Source organism: Barbatula barbatula (assembly GCF_947034865.1).
Source record: "Barbatula barbatula genome assembly, chromosome: 22".
Lineage (NCBI taxonomy): Eukaryota > Metazoa > Chordata > Actinopteri > Cypriniformes > Nemacheilidae > Barbatula > Barbatula barbatula.
Window position 1 is genome coordinate 3,073,977 of NC_136785.1, and position 23,242 is coordinate 3,097,218.

General features: G+C 39.5%; 1 protein-coding gene across 4 annotated transcripts in view; it reads right to left on the bottom strand.

The window, feature by feature from the left end:
• Nucleotides 1–23,242, bottom strand: part of ptpn13 (protein tyrosine phosphatase non-receptor type 13) — a 47,339-nt gene extending 24,097 nt beyond the window's left edge. For all 4 annotated transcript variants that reach the window (XM_079486806.1, XM_079486807.1, XM_079486805.1 and 1 more), the window contains exons 1-7: nt 22,912–23,242; nt 13,127–13,246; nt 8,156–8,322; nt 7,531–7,596; nt 7,217–7,402; nt 5,731–5,821; nt 2,801–3,346 (exon numbers count right to left, since the gene is read on the bottom strand). In XM_079486806.1, coding sequence (XP_079342932.1) covers nt 2,801–3,346; nt 5,731–5,821; nt 7,217–7,402; nt 7,531–7,596; nt 8,156–8,322; nt 13,127–13,241 — 1,171 coding nt within the window. In that variant the 5' untranslated portion in view covers nt 13,242–13,246; nt 22,912–23,242. The remainder of the gene's footprint in view (nt 1–2,800; nt 3,347–5,730; nt 5,822–7,216; nt 7,403–7,530; nt 7,597–8,155; nt 8,323–13,126; nt 13,247–22,911) is intronic.

The following is a 23,242-nucleotide window of genomic DNA, read 5'->3' on the forward strand; positions in this document are numbered from 1 at the left end:
ATGTACATCATATCCTCAACTGTGGCTCAGGAAAGTACTGAGAAAATGAATAGTGTCATTTATTTGCAGAATGTTTTAGGATCTGCTGTGTGACGATTAATTAAAAACAGTATACCCCAAAATAATGATTTTGCATTCCTTTTAAAATGAAACATCTGCAAGTAATAATGATAACTTTATTTTATATAATGCCTTTAAAGCCGCTTGTCAGGTACTTTATATAAAACCAGAAAATAAATTAAAGAACCAAATACATCGTAAAAGACAAATGAAATATAATAAAACCATCAAGTAGAAGATAACCTAAAAAATTGGTTTTAAGATTCGATTTAAAAAAATGCTCAAAGTAAATTATGTAACTTTTCGGAGAAATGAAAAAAATACGCTGCTTTGGATAAAATGTCTACCAAATGCTTAAATGTAAGTTTCTCCCTTATGAGCTTTTTTGTCCAATTACTTTCAATGAAAACGTCAAAATGCGGTTTTAAGTGGATGTCAGTTCACACAGGTGTCAAACAGATAAGACATATGCATGTTTGTGAAAGAGATGAAATCTAATCCGATCATTCCACAGCGAAACCATACATAACTCAAATGTCTTAACATTACGTGAACATTGAATACCAAGAAACCCTGTGGAATGCTGAAGAGATAAAATTCGTAGAATTTATAAAAAAGGACTTCAAACGGCTGGTGCACGTAGTTCCTAAACTGCCTTCAAAAAGCGTTTTAATCCAAATGAAATACTGATCTAAAGGTTAAGGGAATGTCAATGAAACGTAATCCAAACAGACGGACGTGCAATTCTGCTCAATAAACATATAATATTATCAACCTTAAACATCTACAAATGCATCTCCTCTCATACAGACCCACCAGAGATATGCAGCTGAATAAACACGTAGCAAAAAGAAAACATAACAAAAAAAAGACTCGATGTGAAAAAGCACAGCTTTCAATTTCATCCATTCACAACAAAAACAGAAAACTAAAAACAAAATGCGCTTTGCCATCATGCTTGGTTGTGTTCGAATAGAGCTGGACATTCCTTTTCTCCAGGATTGCGGATAATGCGGCCAGTTATTATCAGGAAAATGAACATGACTGGAGTTTGCACAAGACTTCTCCATGTACACAGAATCTTATTTGGCTAGCCCTGACTTCACAGAAGCTATGAGATGTCACATACATTTAGGTTCAGGCAATCTGTTGTTGGAACATCAGGAAAACGCCTATGCAGACACGTGCTGTTATTTACAAAACAAACACGAAACTATTCAATTCGCTCTGATCGACTGTAAAGAGGATCGGGTTTAACAAAGCTGCAAAAACGACCAATCAGAAACTGTCATGCTTATGATGTCACGGCTGTGATGTGGACATTTCAACAGCCATATCCATATCAACGACTTTTTATAATGCATTCTAAATGCTAACTGGGCGTTTAATTTCGGTTACACATACAAATCTTAAGGTACGGTGCCTTCAAAGGGTTAAATACAGTCAAGACTGAACTTCAAAGGGAAAATGTTACAAAAGGGTAGAAAATGACCCCTTTAAAAGATGCCTTCCAGAGAAGTGCTTAATGAATCCATTAGCCATTCGGACTGGAAAGAGAATGTCTTTGGTTCTGAGCTCAGCGGTGGTAAAAATAGCCACCAAACAGCTTGTGGGCTCAGTTCGAGCCAGACTGGACTGGAAATCCTGAGCTTTATTAAAAAAAAAGCAAAGCCGCTCTCCGTCGAGAAACGTCCATATGGAGACCAGGCGAAGGTTGTGTGCATGAATGTGCCATATGTGCTTGAGTTCAGTTCAGACTGTTCTTATGAAGACTTTGACACATTACAAATGTTTTTATCATGGAGTCTGATTCTTTCAGAAAGAACATTTTTAAAGGGGTGGTGCAACGGTGTGTCATGCATTCTTTACAATGTTAAACTTGCCGTCTTCTCATGCTTAACCAGTCAAAAAACGAGCTTTTTATGTTTAAAAAAAGGTTAAACAGCTTCAAAGCAGTTGCATTTTTTATTAGCAGCTTGTAATAAATCTGTCTTGAAAGAGCAAAGCATCTCTACAGTTGAACTTCAAAACTTTAGCTTGTCATGCTTCAAACTAGCTATGATTTACGACAGCCTCCCCAACGCAGGAAAACAGCGAAACGTCCTGAATGAAACGCAAGCGGAAAACGGCGAGAGAGTCTGAACGAGTGAAAGACAGAGCGAGGAAACTGCTTGCATAAGTATGTGAGCTTTAAAGGCCTAGAATTATCCATCTCAAATTAGTTCCAGGAATCTGAAGGCCTGAGCCAGACTGAGTCATAAAGAACCTGGCAGCAGGCCACACGCGCAAAAAAAATGAAACCCATTCATAACTCGCTCCCACCACACAACCGGTCAACCTCGGCTCTACGCCGCAAGATGTGTGACTTCGCAGAAACTATCAGGATGAGGTTTTTGGAAATCTCATAACAATTCTGCTCTAACACACAGAGTTCACAGTTGAATTTCTATGTTCTCAAGGTGGGATACCAGTCAAAAATGAATAGATTTTGTAAACAAACAGTGGTCAGTCTGAGTTCAGCTGTCAGGTTAATGTAGATTTAGCATTTGGCCTGAACAAAACACTTCTTGCATCTTGACCAAGGCTGGAAGAAATCATGTCAATAATCCAATGAACCAACCTCAGATGTACTCAAGAATACAATTGGCACATCTCAATATTTATCTCCTACGGGGTAACTTTATGCCAACGTCCACCCATCTGCCTCACTGGACCAAATGTACAAATCAAAAATACTCACCATCCGTGGCCTGCTTCAACACCTGAAGTTTCTTCTGCTTCTTCTTGAGCCGATCGTAAGCGTTATTGAACGCCGAGCCGACAGAATTGCTCGACCTGTGATGGGGCTTCTGCACATCCAGGCTCCCAAAGTCCGAATATCGAGAGTCCCTAGATTTCCCTGCCGAGCGAGAGCTCAAGGCGCTGTTGCCCCTCCGAGCGTCCTCCAGCGCCCCGAAGCGTAGCATCTCCGGATCGAGGCATCCTAGATCCGCCGAGGATGCCCAGCTTTTGTTTCGTTGATGAGGGTGAGAACGGTGGTCCAGCTCCAAGTGTCGGCCGCGCTGCTGATGCAGATGTTGCTGATGTCGTTGGTGGAAGAGCTCTGAAGATGACTCGGACCCGGCGTGGTAGTCTGAGGGGGGGTTGTGAAGGGGACCCTCGTCTGCCCTGACGAGATCCTGGATGGGAAGAGAGCCCATCGAGCGGCTGAGGCCCCGGTTCAGGTTGGCCTGCTCCTGAGTCCGGGCACGGAAGCGTTCCAGCACGCGATGGGCAGCACTTCGCCCTGAAATGGAAGAAAAAAAGAGTTTACAAGAATTACAACACTGCAGATTTTGTTAGGATACATTGTATTACTTCACCAGGATGACAATTAAACGGGTCTTAATTGGCTACAATTGTAGTTTTCAAGTGGTTAGAAGCTTCTCTAAAGCCTCTCTGATTTCACCCTAAGCTTCTAGAGACACACTTGTTAGCCATGGCAATTCAAGCCCCATCAATCAGGAAGACAGGGACGATACAGATGGACCCCTCTTGTGTGTCCTGGATGACTCGACAAGAGGCCTTTTCTCTCGGCTTCTTTAAAACAAGCTCAGAATATCACAGGAGCAGAGAGATTTCAAACGCTTGATGAAGAGAGGCATGTCATTTTGATTCTTAAAGGGACATTTCACCCAAAAAAAGTAAAATCTTTCATCATGTACTTTCATCATGTCATTTTTAACCTGTATGTCTTTCTTTCATTCTTCCTTAGAACACAAAAAGAGTGATTCTGAAGAAAGTGGCACCAATTCACTGTATGGACACAAAACCAATGCAAGTGAATGTGTGCCAGTTAACAACATTCTTCAAAATATCTTCTTTTTTGTTCTGCGGAAGAAACTCAAGCGGGTTTAGAATGACAAGACTTCAATAAAATGTCCGATTAATTTTTAGCTAAAAACCAGTGACATAGGTCTAGACACAGTTATGACTACACTGCCGAGGTTCATGTCATCCTAATAAAAACACAAAAATAAACCAACGTTAAATGAGTCACCATCCAAGCAGGCTTCATGACCCACATATAACTGCATAAAAACAAAAGTCATCTCATAAGAAGCCGTGAAAGCTCTGGGAAATTTCGATTGGTGATCGATGCCACGCCGCAGTTACATAACCGCTCCAGTTGTGTTTTGTGTTCTCCGTCAAGAATTTCTGCAGCTTAGCTAAAACCACTGGGAAGATTCGCTCATATTTTCCAAAACGAAATGCAATGGTTTTGGTTTGCGGTGATATGCTTGTCTAGTTTCGCTTCAAAACGTCTATGCGAACACGTTGCTTATGAGACAGAGCTGGGACGAGAGAGGAAGAAAGACGGATAGACTGACAGAGAGGGAAAAGTAAAGGAGCTGGAAATCTGGGAGATGAACAGAGAGAAATAAGGAGTGAGGAGACGTAAAAGAGAGAGAAAAAAACAAATGATGTTCTCATTTAGCATTATACACATCATTAAACTACAAAGCACAAAAACCAGACCACTACACAATGAGAAAAACATGAAGAGAGCGGAGATGTGTGTGGGGCTTTTGACATTTCTAGATTGTGTAAGAGTCACTTAAACGTCACTTATTTCATGCTCCATAAGGAGAAAGTTGTCATTTTTAACACTATTACCACACCTCTCCTCAACAAAACACGAGGTATCAATCACACAGACAACCTAAACAGTTCAGATGAGATATGTGCCAAAGTTTACTTAAGGGATTTGAACAAACCACCAAAGTATTAACAATAACAATGATCCTCACCATCCCTGATGTTATTAAAGAGACATTTCACCTAAAAAATATTATGTTATTATTTGCTCTCATTTCATTCCAAACCTGTATGACTCTGCAAAACACAAAAGAAGATATTTTGAAGAATGTGGGTAACCGAACAACACTGCCCCCCTTTGACTCATAAATTTCTCATAAATGATGGTTTTATTTCTGGGTGATCTGTCTCTTTAAAAATGCAAAGACGTGTGACATTGTTGCATACATGCATGCATGCATGCGGCAAACTTCAAATGTCGCCAAACCAAACTAAATCTGCACTTTGTGGAATCACACCAATCTCAGAAAACTCTCTTCACTAACTCCCAAGAAAATTCCCTGGAACTTTCTATCTCCAATATTTCAACAATCTTCGGTTTGATTTTGCACTTCCCATGGCCGGGGCTGTTCTGGCTTGTCTCTTGTGGCAGAGAGGGATCTTCTATTCTTTTGTTCTGATAAGCGTCAGCCCCTAAAGGGCCAAAGCTGAGTCATGTCGGTACCAAGACCTGCTTTGTTTACGTTGCGAATCATTACCTTCAAAACTGGACAACTTCTTCATGCCGACTGCACATGAATCTCATCTCTTTACGGTATTAAATCGTTCCGTCTCTAGAAATCACTGTAGTAGACGGTGCACCATTATTGCACTTGAAATACTTCATTTATAACTCCAACTTAGTGCGAGGCTGTGTAAAGTGTGGGCGGTAGGAGTACAAACGTGTAATGGCATGCCTGTGTGTGTTTGGGTATGCTTGTGTTTTTGTGACAGGGAGCAGGAGAGAGAGAGCGAGGGAGAGAGCAGAAAGCAAGCAGCGTGTGGACATGTCTAAACTTTTCTTATGTGGGTGAAATTTTTCTGATCTATTACCAGGAAGTCCCTTTCCTCGAAGTCGTTCTCGAATCTCTTTACTTCTTTCTGGCAGGTTTTCCTTCTCGCTCTGAGTCAACAGACCATCCAGCTAAACACACACACAGAATAAAAGACACATAACGGTTATACAAAATTCTATATGACAGTTTGAACTTTTATTCTTGGATTTCTGGAATACTTGATTCTGATTGGTCAGTCACAACACATTTCTGACATTTAACGTGCATGTTATTTCCAGATAAACACAGCGATAAACACATCAGTCAACCTTGACCAGTGCTGTTTAATACTTACAAACAAACTACATACAAATATATTTAATACATTAAGTATAATTAATAAAATAAGATATTTCATTTAAAGATGAATAAACCAAATTGCATGTTTATCGTGTTTGAATGTAGTGTCTTACAAAGGACCTTATAAAATATTTCAAATCAACATTTGTTGTTAAATTATTTACTCATGTGGCCATGTAATAAAAAAGCCAGTTGTTACCACAAATTAAGCCCCTTTAGGGTAAAACAAGACCCCAAAAACAACTGTCTGGCTCTACTAATATAATTAACTTTATTTGTTTTTATAACATTAAACTTGAATTTAGTTTATATATAAAGTCTGGATATGAAGTCTTGTTTTTCCTCAGAGTAAAGTGTGTATATGCTTAGAACAAGCAGAAATATTTGCCACTGGAATAAGCAAAATACATTAAAATTGAGTTTACTGAATTAAAAAAGTTTTCCACAATTCTTAAGTCATTTAGTTTTTCAGGTAAATTAATATTGATTTATGTTTTTTTTTTACTGTTTTCGAAAACATTTTTTTTGCAGTGATCTCAAAGTTTAAACACCCAATTCATCCACCTTACACTATCCGTCCCATCCGTCCATATTCTGATAAAAAATGCAGAGGGTAAAAATAAGAAACGTCCCATCCTATATACGCTTTCTGTATCTCTCTGCTATTAAACAGCTGGGGAGTGTGCAATAGACGAACAGGATGTGACTTCAAACACAAGACACAAGCACAGGAAAGACTGTTAACTACCTTTTTAATTGAAAGCTGTTTTATGAGGCTGGACTGCGAAGAATTAACTGAACAGGAACAATATGTTTACACACATCACTAGTGCTTTGTTGTGAACTCATCTTACAATATAAGGGCTGGAAACTGAGAACCAGCTCAAGTAAAAACAAATACAGTAACCGGGACGTTTTGTTCCTTTAATGATTCCTGAACGTCTGCTCTTGTCCCTGATGTCGACAACAGATATGAAATACACAATAGTGTTTAAACACATGGATCTACCAATGCATTACTGATTTTACATAAGTTACATTTCTTTTATCCTCCCTAACTCGAAGTGAATCCAGAACATCAAGTGTATTTAACGCCTGTAAAACTATCACCGTATGTGTAGTTGAATATACAAACACATAACAACAACAAAAAAAGTGTGGTTTGGACGAATAAACTCACTCACCTGAGAAAGAGAGCCCAGGACAAGCCTCACCAGACGCCTGACGTATGAGAACGACGGGTCACAGTTGGAGTTACGGATGTGTGTGCTGCAGGTGTCCAGGACCGAGCGTACGGAGAGCCGAGAGAGGGTGGAGTCATCACACATGGTCAGCAGGATGCTGTTCAGATGCTCTCCGAGTTTCATTGGCTAAAACAAACATCGGTAATAATTATAATGTTAAAACAATCTTAGTGGGCATTTTTTCCTCACATGACAATAATGCCTCTGTTGATGGATGAATAATAATAACCAGTGTTCTTTCTTGGACGCCTCACCTCGTTTTGAGGAATCTCATAGTCGGCACCCCAAAACAACGTCATGCCAAGGGAATACATGTGCATCTAGACAATCGAAATAGAAAAGGCATTTTAAATCAAAACATTTGACTTTTCCGTTGCTGTGAAGCAATTAAAAGGAGATGAAATATCTCAAAGACAATTAAATGAAAACAACTGGAAAGAGATTAAATTATGCCACAGGCAAATTACAGGAAAGACACAGAACACCGTGTTATTTTCATTTGACATGTACGGTTTGTCTGCCTTCAGACAGTCGAGAATATCTTCGGGAACGGAATACCCAAGAGTCGGCCAAAGAATGTAAAATATATTTCTTTAGTGGTGTTTGTGTGTCTATAAATGACTTGAGTCTAACTATTTCAAGTTGTCCGTTCAAACTATTTCAAAACATGAAAGCATTGCAAGAATAGAAAACAACAAAGAAAATCTACTTTTGCTACAATGTTGTACACATTTCCTTTTTTATATCAGCAAAGTAATTCATGTTCTTTCTGTAAAATTAAAGGATTAACTTCTTTTCATAGAGAAAAATGATACCAGGCTACACTCTTAAAAATATAGATGCTTCAAAGGTTCTTCACAGCGATACCGTAGAATGTACCTTCTCCATATCAGACAGTGACGTCAGGTTGAGGCCCTCCAGCACCTCCGGGGCGGTAAACGCCCGCAAGTCCTTCTGCGTAACGTTCTCATCAGTAAAAGAGATGTTTCCAGAAGGCATGAGGAGCAGGGACCACGGAGAGATGATGAAACCCAAGGCAGAAGGATCTATGAAGAATGAAAAAACAAACAAATGCAATGAATTTATAATCTGAAGTGAGAAAACAAAAGATGTGGTTGTGAAACCACAGAATTTGAATGTATGTTGTACTTTCACTCGATTAAATCTATTCGTTTGAATATTGTGTGATATAACCACAATGAATCTTGTCCTGTTTTTTCTCTTTTTGCAAGCGTATTCTCCAAGAGCGTTTGGATCTGAAGTTGAGAATATCTACAGCTTGCAACATTTTGTGTTCTTGCAGGCAACGACTAATGACAAAACTTGATGCTTTGGCTTGGGAAAATTGTCTGGATGAGTCAAGGGAGCTTGCGGTGTTGGACTAAGATCATTTCCTCAACGATCCAACTGCACACATTTCGGGAACTTAAGAAGTCTTGCGAGGTTCGGTGGTGGAAAACGTATTTTCATTCAGACAAAGACGCAATAAAGAGCCACATTGCTTTATGAACCAGTGTCATTTCCTTGAAATACGAGGCCCCTAGGATCTCTCTCAAAAGGACGATTCTATATGACACTGCGTTTGTCCTTTTGATGTTCTTTCCTCTTTTTTGAGCAAAACAATGAAGCTCTTGAGTTCAGCTGAGGTTTCTCGACTGAAGCGAGCCCTGCGGTTAAAAACCACACAGCTGTACAGACATAATTCATTTACTTCTTATTAACATTGAGTGAAGCTGTGGAACCGCTTTCAAACAATCTCTTTTATGACTTCAACTTTGTTTTGTTTGTATTTCATCGGGACTGTCACATAAAAGCAGAAGAATGGTTCTGCATCTCTAAGAAAATCTCTAAGACAAGACTGTCATTTATAATCTACTTGCTTAGTCGACCATCTTCTTCTTGCTTATACTGGCAAACGCTTTTAAAGAGCACGCAAGAAACCTTGAAGAAATGAAATTCAAGCTGCGATGCTATAAAGCGCTGGAATTCTCAAAGTAAACACACGTTTCCTGTGGAAAGCGTCTGGTCATGGTTTGGACCTCATTGTGAAGGCACAGTAGCTGGAGTAAAACGGGTATTCCCATCTTTTATTCGAATGATATACATGCCACACCACCAACCCAAACAGATAACATCTCGAGCGACATTTAACTTCAATTTTGAAATTGTTGAAAATTGAGGAAACTAGTTCAGGTCTGTGATCGAGCCCAGAGAGGTCTGGTTATTCAAGGAAGCAAAGATGAAGCAGTCGGACATAACTCATAGTAAGCAATCGGATAGGCCAGATAAAGTCTTATCACACACAAGGTTGGTCATCATTGTGCCCAACAAGTAGACTAAAAATAACCTCACAAACTGCAAGAAGCACATTTGGACAATCTGTGTCTGGTTTTCTGAGAATGGCGTAACAGAATAAAATTTCAGTTAATAACGCGAAATACAGCGCACTACGTAAGCTACAGAAAAAGAAATGTGCAGTCTACAGACTTGGGCATCTGCGTATATCGTCAGTATTCGTTTATTTTAGATGTTGAAGATAAGTGCATAAGAACTTCTAATCTAATGATCTAAATTCCTACTTTCCACCATATTAAAACGCCAAACCAAAAAGCAATGAGACAACACTTTTAAACAACCATGCTTAGTAAACATGAAATAATTTATATACTCAAATACACTTTAAAGGACCAGTGTATGAAATTTAGCAGCATCAAGCGGTGAGGTCGTGAATTGCAACCAACGGTTCAGTCCACCGCTCTCCCTTGTCGAAGCACTACAGCGACAAAAACAATGCTAACATGTTGTCAAGTTTTTGCTTCTTTGCGGAAGGAGAAAATGTTTTACAAAACACGATCTGTAGAGCAGTTTGTCCATTTACGCCTACTGGAGAAACAACATGGCGAATTACATGCAAGGGGACCCACGGTGTATGTAGATAGAAAAAGTTCATTTAAGGTAATAAAACATTATTCTTCATTGAGTAAGGTCTTTATACACCTCTGAAGACATAATTATGTATATTATATTGCATTTTTGTCAATAGATCCTCAAGAAAATAACACATTTAAGCTGCAATTAGTATAATTTGCCTTTCTATTGCCATCTGTGTTTGAAACTGCAGGTTACATACTTCATTGTGGGTTGAAGTCAATCAAATGATGTCAAACTGACATTTCACGCAAAATGGTAACGGCACAACTTTTAAATCATTTTTGTAAGCGCGCTGTTGAGAATACCGTTTTTGGAAACTGATTTTTTTATGTACTTGTTTAAAGTAAAAAAGAAAAGAATATATATGGCCTTCCGCTGTGCTTTAGCCAGACAAGGCTTGGTTAAAAAAAGTGCAACAATTATTTTTTTATAGCCTGATATAAAACGCAAGCTCATGGTTTTCGACTAAATGGGTAACTTGCTGACTCGCTCGAGTCGTATCCCTAGCCTGTACTGTGGGGCTGTGAATTTCAGCATACTCTGTCAAGAGGGACCTTCGCCAGCAAATTTTCACCCCAGCGACTCGAGGCCAGATAACAAGCTTCTGTGAGACGAGGGGAGCCCTGCATCCTCCTGCAAACACATACCGAAGCTTCTACATCATCTTTGTCATCATCGTCTCGGTCAACCCTCAAGACAAGAGCGATTTATCTTCAAACCCGCTGGCTAACGGCCAGGCCTGCTGAATGAGGGACCAACAGAATGAGAATTGTGCCCTGACCATGAGAAAGGTCTGTGCATCTTGACAGGAACGTCAGCAGATATCGGTCTATAAGACTTGGCATGAAGTCAGACTCCTCCGACGGCCCACCAATCTGCTCTTTAGGATACTGGTCAGAAGGGACAATAAAGGAGGTTTTGTTCACAGGGGTGACACAACAGCCCATTCTGAGGGCCGGTGAATGGACGCAGGCTGAGTAACCTTCTCATAAATAACAGTGAAGTGTTAGGTGTGAATTAGTTGAGGACAATGCTAAACACAAACAAACGAATTGAGTATTTAGCAGACGAGTCAATACCAACCGAGGGATGACGGCATTGGGGTTTGGTCTTCAGATGAAAAGGCTGTTATGTTTTTGAGTCATTGGATTGGGATATTTCCCTACCAAAACAAAATTTCCCCATGTTTTATTCACACTCAAGGTAACTGAACTGAATATGGTTTTCTTCTAAAAGAATAATCCAGTCAGAGTTATAATACCACGTATCATTTTGCTTCCAAGCGGTAGAATGGGAGTGAACGAGTGTTGATTTTTTGAAGCTCCATCCATCGACCAAAGAACTGCTTGACACGGCTCCGTGGTCTTAACAAGCCCCTCCTGAAGTGAATGGATGAGTTTGTTTAAGATAAATATCCATATTGACAGAGCTATTAACGTTGATGTCTAGCTTCCATCATCTTTCGAATGCGCCTGAACCAGTGGCTTGTTCTTCCGGCAGAAGGCGGGGGCGTGTTGTAAGTTCCAGTGACAAACATCACCAATAGGATAGCATCTACTGGCGGGAGATTTCGTCAGTGTCATTTGCCGGAAGAACATGGATCCACTTTTTGGAGCTTAAAATCAACACCCAGTTAGGATACCTTGAGGGTGAGTAAAATATGGGGAGTTTTTTAAAGTTTTTTTTGTGAGGTAACTGCATCAGCTTTTTAGCATATGTGTTTTTTTATTATTTTGTAATTATTATTATTATTAGTATTATTATTATTGCAAGGCAACACATTACATTCTGGGACCATCCCCTTAACATTATTATCTTTTTTTAACTCATGTCCCTTCTAAAAACAACAGAAACCATCGAAGAAATTCTAATAGTTTCCATTAAAACACCATTATGATAGCTTTTTCCAATAGAACCATTTTGTTGTTATGAGTTATGTTTCTGCAAATAAACTCTTCAATTGTAAACAAGTCATAGGGTGTAAAACAAGCGGCACAACAATGAAATGCATTTTTATATCCCTACACACTTTAGATATAGTACCTAGTTTTTGGGTTTTATTCATTGTAAAGTCATAATATCCAACTACTGGCACTTTTACTATTACAAAACCATGGTTTATTGTCCACATGTGCTGACCGTAACCTTGAGAATATCCAAAGTAAAGAAAACAGAAAATGTTACAATCTGACCAAACCAGAGAAACCAGGTGAACGGAGAAAAATGTGGAAGTTGGAGAAAAAAACTTAACTAAACCCAAAAATGTGAGAAATTCTCTAGATTCTGAACATAAATGTAAACCCCAATATTTTACAAACCGAAGGCACCGCAGAAGTGTTTCGTGAAACACAAGGACCGAAATAATGCAACATGTTCCTTGGCAACACAAACTCAAGAGCTGGAGAGCTTTTAGATCCCTACACAACACCACAAGACTTCATTCTAGGCACATCTCTTGAAAACCTTAGTTTAAGAAGCTAAAGATTCATGTTTGTAGTGCCCACAAGAGCACACTGACTGCAAGGAAACCTAAAAAAACATACTAATTGAATCTACATAGGCACCAATGCTGTGTATCAAAGGCGCTTACACACAAATACAACCTTGACATCTACAATTTTGCCTACATAGACAATTCACTTATTTACATTTCTAGAGTTGGGGTTTACTGGTGTTTGCACTGCGTTTATGTAACACTTATGTAACAAAAGTTCCCAAAAAAAACAAAGAAAAACCTTGAGCAGGCAGCTGAATGCTTCTGGATGCGTTTTATCAGCATTTTGTTCTCCACTCCAAATATTAGGCTGTCATTCAAGGTCTCTGATAGTTTCACTCCGGTCCAAGGCCTAAAGCTTTCAGCCAAGTACCTTTGAGAAACAAGGAAGTTCTCACTGTTGTGCGAGATAGATGACGATTTACCTCTGCGGAGGAGTTCATGGAGGCTTTCAGCGCACTGATTCAGGACGGCCCAGACCTCCTCTTCCTGCAGGGGTCCGCCTCTCACCTGCAGGGCCTCGGCCAGAGACACATGCATGGTGCCTGCGGATAGAAAAAAACACATCAGTGCCATTCTTTCGACACACAATTTTTTATACATACAGCAGTTAACTCTGTAAACACGTCCGCTTTACACCTGTACATATATAAATGTCTAGTACATATCTTTTTCAACCGCTATTCCTTCAATTGACCTGCTGATGTAAATAATGCAAATAAGGAAGTTCATGATGTCACAAAAAAAGACACAAATGAATTCGTGTCGCATCACGTCTAATCGTCTTGGGTGGAGTCAGTTACACTTCTTGCGGTGAAATTGTTTGTCATTATGTCCAAACCTCTGCGCTGCTGCCACAGCTGTAAAGACAAAGAGTTGTAAACCCCTGGAAATCCCAGCAGGCTGCGAGGAAAGAGAGACGGGGGAAGCTCAGGGTTTAAAGGATTACTTCCGAGCGGGCATTACACGGGGCTGCCTAAACGCTTTTTGTCACATTTCAATTGAAAAGTGGAGTCGGAGTTTTCAAGCGGCGTGTGCACGCAGGAAACATCACAGTGGTGTGTTGTCAGGAAACGTTTAGAAGTTCTGTCCCGAAAGTGTGAGAGCACATGGGAAAAACAGATGGAATTGGGACATGTTGCTCAAAACTGCATCAGCAACATGGTGCATAAAAGCAAAGCTCAAACTAGGTATATGTAAAACCCATCCATATAAAACTCTGATTTGTTAGGCTGCTTTTAGCTGCGTCAAATCCCCATTTATACATCATACTCACGGCCTCAAAGAGAGAGAGAGAGAGAGACAGAGAGACAGAGAGACAGAGAGAGAGACAGAGAGAGAGACAGAGAGAGAGACAGAGAAAGAGACAGAGAAAGAGACAGAGAGAGAGACAGAGAGACAGAGAGAGAGAGAGAGAGAGACAGAGAGAGAGAGAGAGACAGAGAGAGAGAGACAGAGAGACAGAGAGAGAGAGACAGAGAGACAGAGAGAGAGACAGAGAGAGAGAGACAGAGAGACAGAGAGAGAGACAGAGAGAGAGAGACAGAGAGACAGAGAGACAGAGAGACAGAGAGAGAGAGACAGAGAGACAGAGAGACAGAGAGAGAGAGACAGAGAGAGAGAGACAGAGAGAGAGAGACAGAGAGAGAGAGACAGAGAGAGAGAGACAGAGAGAGAGAGACAGAGAGACAGAGACAGAGACAGAGACAGAGAGAGAGAGAGAGAGAGAGAGAGAGAGAGAGAGAGAGAGAGAGAGAGAGAGAGAGACAAGGGGTCATTCCACATTACAGACAAAAAGAGCCACAGATAAGCATGTATTTATGCAGGAATGCACACAGGGGACGAGAAACTCTCTAAAAGAGGGAAACGAGGGGAGGAAAGTGCATTTCAAACACCTCTCGTATGCTTCATTAGTTCTGTGTGCACAGCTATCGTATGCAGATTGTTTTTCTGAGCTTTTGTTATTCTAACACAGACCCTGTGTGGAATGCGTTCCCCCATTTCTCAGGGTGATGTGGACCACTGTGTCAATCTCTACAGCGTGAGATTATGGGTGTGTTTGGAATGACAAATTATCTTCTACCTTTCATGCAAATATTCTCTATGCAACACAAAATTATGACGATTCTACCAATTTTGACAGAATGCATAGAGCAAAAGAAGAGCGCACTACAGGAATACTGGTAACACTTTACGGTGAGGTTGTAACATTAATGGACTGAAATGAATGAACAACAATTTTACAGCCTTTTTAATTTTAGTAAATGATTAAAGTAATCATAGTTAATAGCGTAGTTAATGTATTTACTAATGTTAACAAATACAACCTTACTGTAAGTTGTAACCAGATAGTAGAAAACAGAACAAATAGCACTTATAAGAACCTTTAGATGTATGGTTTTGGGGGGTTCCTCTCTGCATTTTATAGCATCTTTTGTTAAGTGGTAGTTCACCCATAAATGACAATTATGTCATCATTTACTCACACTCTTGTCATTTCAAACCTGCACGACTTTCCTGTTTTTATGCAGAACACAAGAAGATTTTTTCAAAAATGTTGTTGACCAGCACCCGTTCACTTGCATTGAAGTGAATGTGTGCCTGCGCAAACTACGTTTGGTTACCAACTTTCTTTCAAATATGTTGTGTTGTGCAGGAGAAAGAAAGTCATACAGGTTTGACACGACAAGGGGGTGAGTAAACGATGAGAACGAGTTTACATTTGTGGGCGGCCTATCCCTTTAAGAGAGCTGACTCATGAGTTGCTTAAAAAGCAAGACAATTTTAAACAACATGCATCTAAAATACTAAAGCACGCGAGAAATTTGAACTTTTATAACCTGTATATAACTTCCAAAAATAGTATAGATAGTATACACAAAACATTTGATCATTATCAAGTTAAGCTTTCTAAAATCCCATGCTCTCGACCCAAGCACATCGGAGTTTGCATTTACATTAATGGCAGATGCTTTTATCCAAATGCATTTTCAGAAACATTTTATAATTCTCTGTGAACGTAGCCCATGACATTTGCAATAACGCAAAGCTCCATCACCCGAGGGGTTGCTCAGGGTGACTTTAACTTCTCCTGTCAATAGAAACGTCCATTTCACCATCATTTGGGTATCATATGGGTTTTAATGTGCAATAAAAGTGCAAAGAAAGCACAGCATCCTGACTGAGGTTATATTCATGTTCATGTATGAAAGAATTAAAAGGACAAACTGTAAACTTCAATTGCATTTCTTTTTTCTCACTTAATTTGTCTTTGCTCCAAAAACAATTTAGTGATATAGTCTTCCATCACATTTCTTATCCTGTAAATATTTAACACGTTTTACTGGTGTGCCCTTAATGTTTGTATATGATATATATATATATATATATAAGTGCTTGCCTGCTGGTTCTCCGCAATTGAAATGTAGTCAAACACCAAATAGGCGTTGTTTTGTAAACACGGCTGGTATGTTAATTTCCTTGTGATGTCAATAGGTCGTGTCCAATCACGTGGTTTTTATGACACGCGAGGCGCAGCTGGAGGGCAGCAAGTGGTTTTCCTCCATAGGAATTCACTATCACAAACTCAAAGTACCTATGTTTCTGTTAAAGGAACAAGACCTTATTAAATGGATAAAGTTAAAAATGTCGCTTTAAGCGTTTCTTCCCCAGAAGTCCATTATAAAGAAACAGCTTAACGTAGCAAACAACAACCACGGAACACCAAAATAAATACATTTGTTTATCAATGATATCACAATAAAAGACAAGTGTTACGTTCTCAGTTTGTCGCTGCCTTTAGTCACGCTATGTGGTTTCTTTATAATGAACTTTAATGAGTAGCAAGCTTAACGTGAGACTATTCCTATTCCTGGAATAAGTGCTTGTTCTTTTAACAGTAACTAGAGATTTTTACAATTAAGGTTTAATAGAAATTTGTTTTTAAGTGGTCGTTGTTTCGGTACGTTTACCTCGTAAAGCGTTTTAGAAAGTCATCCGGCTCGGCTCATCCCAACCGTAGATTCAGGTTTACAAACCACGTGGATACTCGCATTTTCCCTCTTCATGAACATCAACTTTTGCTACACAATAAAAACACCTTTCATGGTTTGATCGATTTGAACTGTCAAAAACGATACAAAACACAGCTCATTTGAGTTTGAATTCCTACGTAGAAAAACCCTCCATCGGCACTTCGCGCAGTGCTGTGACGTCATGTGCCAACAACCTAGTCAGTGAAAACGGTTTAAGGAGCTGTGTTTCCAAAAACGGCCTGGGAAGACACTGCATTAATGATTGAAAGCATGAAAAGTTGAAGTATCAAATATGGAGATCCAAGATCTTCTAAAATCAAAAGAAACGGGCTGCAAGATGAAACTTTAAGCCATTAGACAGCACTGTAAAAACAGCAGCAATGAATCGGAGGTCTGGGGCAAAGTTATTCCCCCAATACAGCGCAAACTGGGGAAAGAAAACAATAAGCGTAGTCAGCTTTCCTGGTCACAGTTCAGAGGATTTTACAAGTATTAATCCCTTAAACGTGATATTTGATCATGCTACACGCACCCAGGTGACCACCCTTACGCAGAAGCAATACTCGCATCTCAAGCACAAAGCTGAGATTTCGGAAGTGCACAGACAAAATAGGAGGACAAGGTTAAAGAAAGAGTTGAACAGTGCTTGTTTTGATTCATCTTCCAGATGATACATACGCTCTGTTTTTCCCATGAATGCTTGAGGGGAGAATCATCATTTTAGACCGTATTTTCCATTCTATTGCAGGATTTGGCAGAACGCACATTCACGGATAAAACTCTAGAAGCATGAAAAAACCTTTTCAACGAATCACCAAAGCCCGATAGAGAGGATGTTTCATTTTCTCATAACATTAATCCGTGGTTGGAGCCGGTTTAATCATTTGTAATTCTAAAAACTGGTGCCAGTAAGTTGAACCGAAAATCTTTCTTGGAGATGCTTTTGACAGGGGAAAGGAAAGAAACATTCCGATTTCCCAGCATCCTTTGCTGGCTCCCTGCACCCCCGCCCCTTCTCTGTCTGTTAAAATAAGTCAAACCCGAGAGCCTGGATTGCCTCAACCACACATTTTCCAAAAACACATCACAGTTTGAGACCTAAAATACTTGTATGACATAAAACACGACCTTTTTATTAGACAAAAGTGCTTCCTCTCATTTCAACGAGCGATTACTCAATGGGACCGTCGCAGCCTAACAATCGGACTAAGGTCTGTTCTGACGGGTCACAGATACAGAAAAAACTGAATGCAACACAACAAATAAATATTGTGATTATCATGTATATTTACTAAAGCTAAAAACAGCCGTGCTTAAACGAAATGAGTATTTTGGAAGTCACATACAATATTTCACTCTGTAAAATCCCAGTGACTATTCACACGCACATCAAAACCAGACATGGAATAAAAAAAAACATCTGAACTTTTTACGCACGCCTTCTTAAAAAAGAAACAGCCACAACGCCCATCTGACATACACTAACAATTCAACAAACACCACAGACAGCCGAGAGGAATAGTTCGCCCACAAATACAAATTCTGTCATCATTTATTCAAAACCTCGTTCTTCGGTGGAACACAAAAGAAGATATTTTGACAAATGAGAAATGGTTTTGCGTCCATATAATGAAAGTCAATGGGGGTCAGTGTTGTTTGGTTACCAATATTCTTCAAAATATTACCTTCATTGTTCTTTTGTGTTCTGCAGAAGAGACACAGTCATACAGGGGAAGAAATAAGACAATGATCTCTTTAAATCTCACTTCTGTTATTGGTTTAAAAACTGTCAAGTTAAAGGGATAGTTCACCTAAAAATGTACATGGTTTTGTTGAACACAAAAGACGACATTTTTAAGAATGTGCGAAACTAAACTATCTGGGGCACTATTGACTACCATAGCAGTTTTTTCTTAACTATGGAAGTTAATAGTGCCCCAGTACCGTTTGGTTACAAACATTCTTCCAAATATATATTTTTTAACAGAACACTAGTTAACAACGAAACTTACACAGGTTTGGAACGACTTGAAGGTGATAACAGAATTAAAATGTTTGGGTAAACTATCCCTTTAATAATGTTACCTAATGTTATGCAGAAAACGGTCGGAAATATATTTCAAGTTTTATTTGTTACTTCCGTATTAAGTTGCAACAAAGTATCTGGGTTCTGATGCCAGTCAAAAATATCAGATTTATTTTTTAGCGTGCAGAAATTTCAGACGCAAATTTTGGACTCGATATGCAATGGCCTTTAAAATTGTAACTGAACTTTAGGCCATAACAACACGTTCCACACATGTTCCAAATGAGAAGCAGAACAGTAGCTTATTGTCTGCTCTGGTGGATATGGTGCAGTAAATGCAGTGGACTGGAAGGACCAGATTACTCCACAATGATGAATCGCTACATATTTTCAGCAGTGAAAACAAAACACACACACTTTAACAAGGCAGAACTCCCTTTTTATCCTGTATGAGTCATCAGATGGCCACCCTCTGCCCTTAAAGTCTTTTTTCTTATTCCATCACTTTACTTGGGCAAGCTCATCTTGATTGTTCGTTCTCGAGCGAGTCTATCATTTCTGAGCTCATCTCTGCCTCTTAAGACTTAACTTCCTCTCATTCCCGGTAATAACAAGGTTGTCATGGGGACCAAAAGACGTCAGTCCGCTCCTCTTTGATTGTCTTCTGTCATTCAAGATCTCTTGAAGATCCAGTTGTATGTCTTGCTTTTCTTAAGCTGAACACAAACAACATTTCTTTTTAAATATCGCTTTATTGAGATGCCAAGTACATACATCATAAAAGATAACCAGGGAAATCAGAGTAAAAGAAAAAAGACTATAATAATAGATTCATATTTTAAACTTACTTGACAAACATAAACCCTATAAGAGAGCTAAATTCTTCTCTCTAATCTCTTTGGGGTCCTGTGACTAAACAATTTAGCAGTTTTGTGGGTTTGTTTTGGTTTCAGTCTTGCTAAATAATCTCAAATGTTAATCATACTTTACAAGATAAGTCTATGATGGATGTGCATGGTTTTGGGAGATTCATTGGAGCACATTAAGTGACAGATTTAATAAAAAATATTTGTGTTCAACTAAAGAAAGGAAGATATACAGATGGGATTTCTACCTACGAAGTATTTTTTAACTCTGACATCAGTTTTGTGATCTGTTGTTCTTTCCTTCTCCCAATAGTGTGATCAGTATGTCTCTAAAGTAGCTCTTTAGAATAAACCAGAGGCCTTTGGTATAGGGCAGTCGCTTGCTGTCATTTCTCAGGGTCACATGCTGTAATGCCTGGCGCGTGTTGAGCATGAGCTAAAGGTATACATCTGAACGACAGTCTGGTTTGACCGCAATCTAGTCTGGAAGAACTCACAACATACCAATCACAACATTTCAATCGGTTTCCTTCCAGGAAAAACCCAAAATATGTCGAGCATCTAGAAGAAAACGCTACATACCAAACACAGAACTGTGAGGATGTCTTAAAAACATTCACTGGTATTTTAAAGACTGTTTATTGCACAGCTGAAAGAAAAGAAATCAAGAAATGTAAAGTTCACCCAAAAACGTTTGCACAACCTTTATAAAAAGATATGACCTTCTTTCTTTTGCAAAACACAAAAGATATTTTGAAGGACGTTAGTTATAAAGTAACAGTGGACAACATTGTATGGGCCCATGGGAGACATTTCTCAAAATATATTTTGTATTCCACACAAGACCGAGTCCTATACAGGTTTTAAAAGTCATGAGGGTGAATAAATGGTGACAGATGTATTGTTGTGTGTACGATCCCATTAAAAGGTGTAAAGCATGACTGACAAAAATAAGTGACCCGTAATATTAATGGTGGCTTGTTGAGTGTCTTTCACTCTAAGAGATCAGACTTATAATAGAGATAATAAAATATGAAGGAAAGTCAAATGTAGACACCATCAGCATACCACCAAGACCTTAGCACCGTGTATGACCTATGCTTGGACCCGCATGCATTTATTCCTCAGCAAGCTATCGAACTTCATTTTCTAGACCGATTGTTTAAAATGGTTTCTGAAAACACTGACGCGGGGAAGAATTAAAGAACAAAACTGCTTCCCCGAAGACCACAGGCAAAGACAAAAAAGACACATTTAAAGGCAGAGGTTAGCAAAACGCTTCTAAGAGCGAGGTGAATGTAGCCGAACTAAAAGCTGTGTCCGTCGGGTGTGTAAAAGCGCTCTGAACTGTGGTAAAGAGAAGATGGAATTTCCTTGGTGGAGGCAGGCCAGAAGAAAATAACATGGTAAAAAGCAGAATTAGAATCAGAGGTGGTTGAAAGGTGCGAGGGTGGGGTTGGATCCTGGCAGCCATCAAAACTGAGGATTCCGTTCAACTTGTGTCTACATCTTATTACTCAAAGAGAGAAAAACGACGCAGACACCCTTCCATAAGTTCCAAATTAAGGCCATGTTTGCTTCGCTGCAGCCCGTTTAAAATGACTTTAAACATAAATGATCCTTAATGTTAACTTTTTTTGTGGTCAACCATCAACACTTAATTACATAAGTCCTATTCACCTCAACATAGGAAAAAGAATAAATATTTGCACAAATGTAATACGAGCAAGCCAGTCAATGCTTGCAACCTTCCTCCTCCATCATCACCCGTCAAATGCCACATCCAAACAGCGTATTACATAACACAAAAGCACCATAATCCAGTCACGTTTAGATGTCATTCGACTAATCTGAAAGTGCACAAAAACAGCCACTAGGCCATCTTTTAACCAACTCCCTCATAACGAAACTATCTCAGATTTTATCACCACGTAACCAAAACCATAGCCTAAACCAGTTTTTACATTCCAAGTTCAAATGCACGTCCCATTTGCATGTAACACAACAAACTCCGGAGCGATTTAGTGAAAACAAAACCACAACCCTTCGGCTGAATGAAAACATCGATCCTAGCAGTCTTGCTTTGAGATGTTATGCAAGATTACCGAACCATTCCAACCATCCAGATGTAACCACTGTCTGGAGATGGGAAACAAAAGCTTCTTTGAGCCCAGCGCCGGATAAAACAAACCTTTAGACCACAGCACAAAAGAAAACAAGAAGTCGTACCGGCCCCTGTAACTGCAGGTCGATGAATCACACATCCACAGTCAGTTAGAAACTTTAGAGCTAATTCTGTCAACTGCTTAACCACGCGGTACAATTTTATGAGGACGACTCGTGTTTGTATTGGAAGGAAATGGGTCCAACTGTCATTAGATTAGGAGTGGCAGATGTAAACAAACTAAAACGACAAGTTTTGGATCTCAAATAGACCTGTGGAGAATCAAATGGGTTTTGGAGAATGAGATTTCTTCAAGATCATGAAAGTAGCCTTTAGGATCCAATTCAGAGTACCACAATGCTTAAAAGTACATGTGGTGAGTTTTGGTCTGTATACCACTGGTTCGCACATCTTTTTTTTTTGTTTCCAAGTTTTAGAAAGTCATGCAAGTGATGATAATACATAGCAAGATCTGCTCTATAATATGCAAACATTTGCGTTCTGTATAACGGTTCATTTGAACACACACATTTAAATCCACCCCAAATATTGAGTGAAAAAGCTGTTTTTTTGTGATAAAAAATGTCAATTGGTAAAGTTAATATGTCAAGTAGCCTACCATGTTTTATCCGTGGTATTGAGAAAAGACTTGATTCTTTTTTCGTACATTTAAATGTTCCACAAGACATTAATGACATCATATCCATGCCCAACAAACATCCTAAAATGATGTGCAAAAAATGTAAACAATAACATTGTCGATTTGGCATCTAACACTCAAAAGTTAAAGAGGCCTATAAAGTCGGTGGTCGAAGCCCTCTATCAGCTACATCCGACACCTGCGGTTACTTTAGACCCCTCCAACCATCAAACGACGCAACATTAACCCCGTTTAGTCTATTAAAGGTCCGCCAACGCGTTCCTTCTCTTAGACGCCGAAAATGATCAATTGAAATATAAGTTTGATTTCATTACATATTTGACAGATCCGCAAATAAACATCTCAAACCGCTCACGGCCAAAGCAAACCTACGAGCGTTGTTTAAAGACCGAAGCAAAAGAACTTCAAATCTCCGACATCAAACTTCGCAGAAGTGTCGATGCAAAACGCCAAACTCACCTCTCAAATGAACGCGCTACCGATCGCAAACTTCTCGCCAACTACCAGCCAGTGCGCAAAAAAGAGCCCAGCATCACATCCACAAGCAGACCTGAAATAAAAAACCAGCCCCGTCGAACTGGCAACAGGTCTTAGTTCGTAAGATCTGTTTCGACCATACGGTCCATGATCTCCGTAAGAGAAATCCCGCAATCCTTCTAAACGCGAATGTGCAGATCGCAAGCGGTGCGTAAACGGAGAGAGGATTTTTACGCAACTAAAAACGGGCGGTCGGTGTGTTTCAGCCCTGGTCGCACTATCTCTCTCTCTCTCTCTTTCTCTCTTTCTCTCT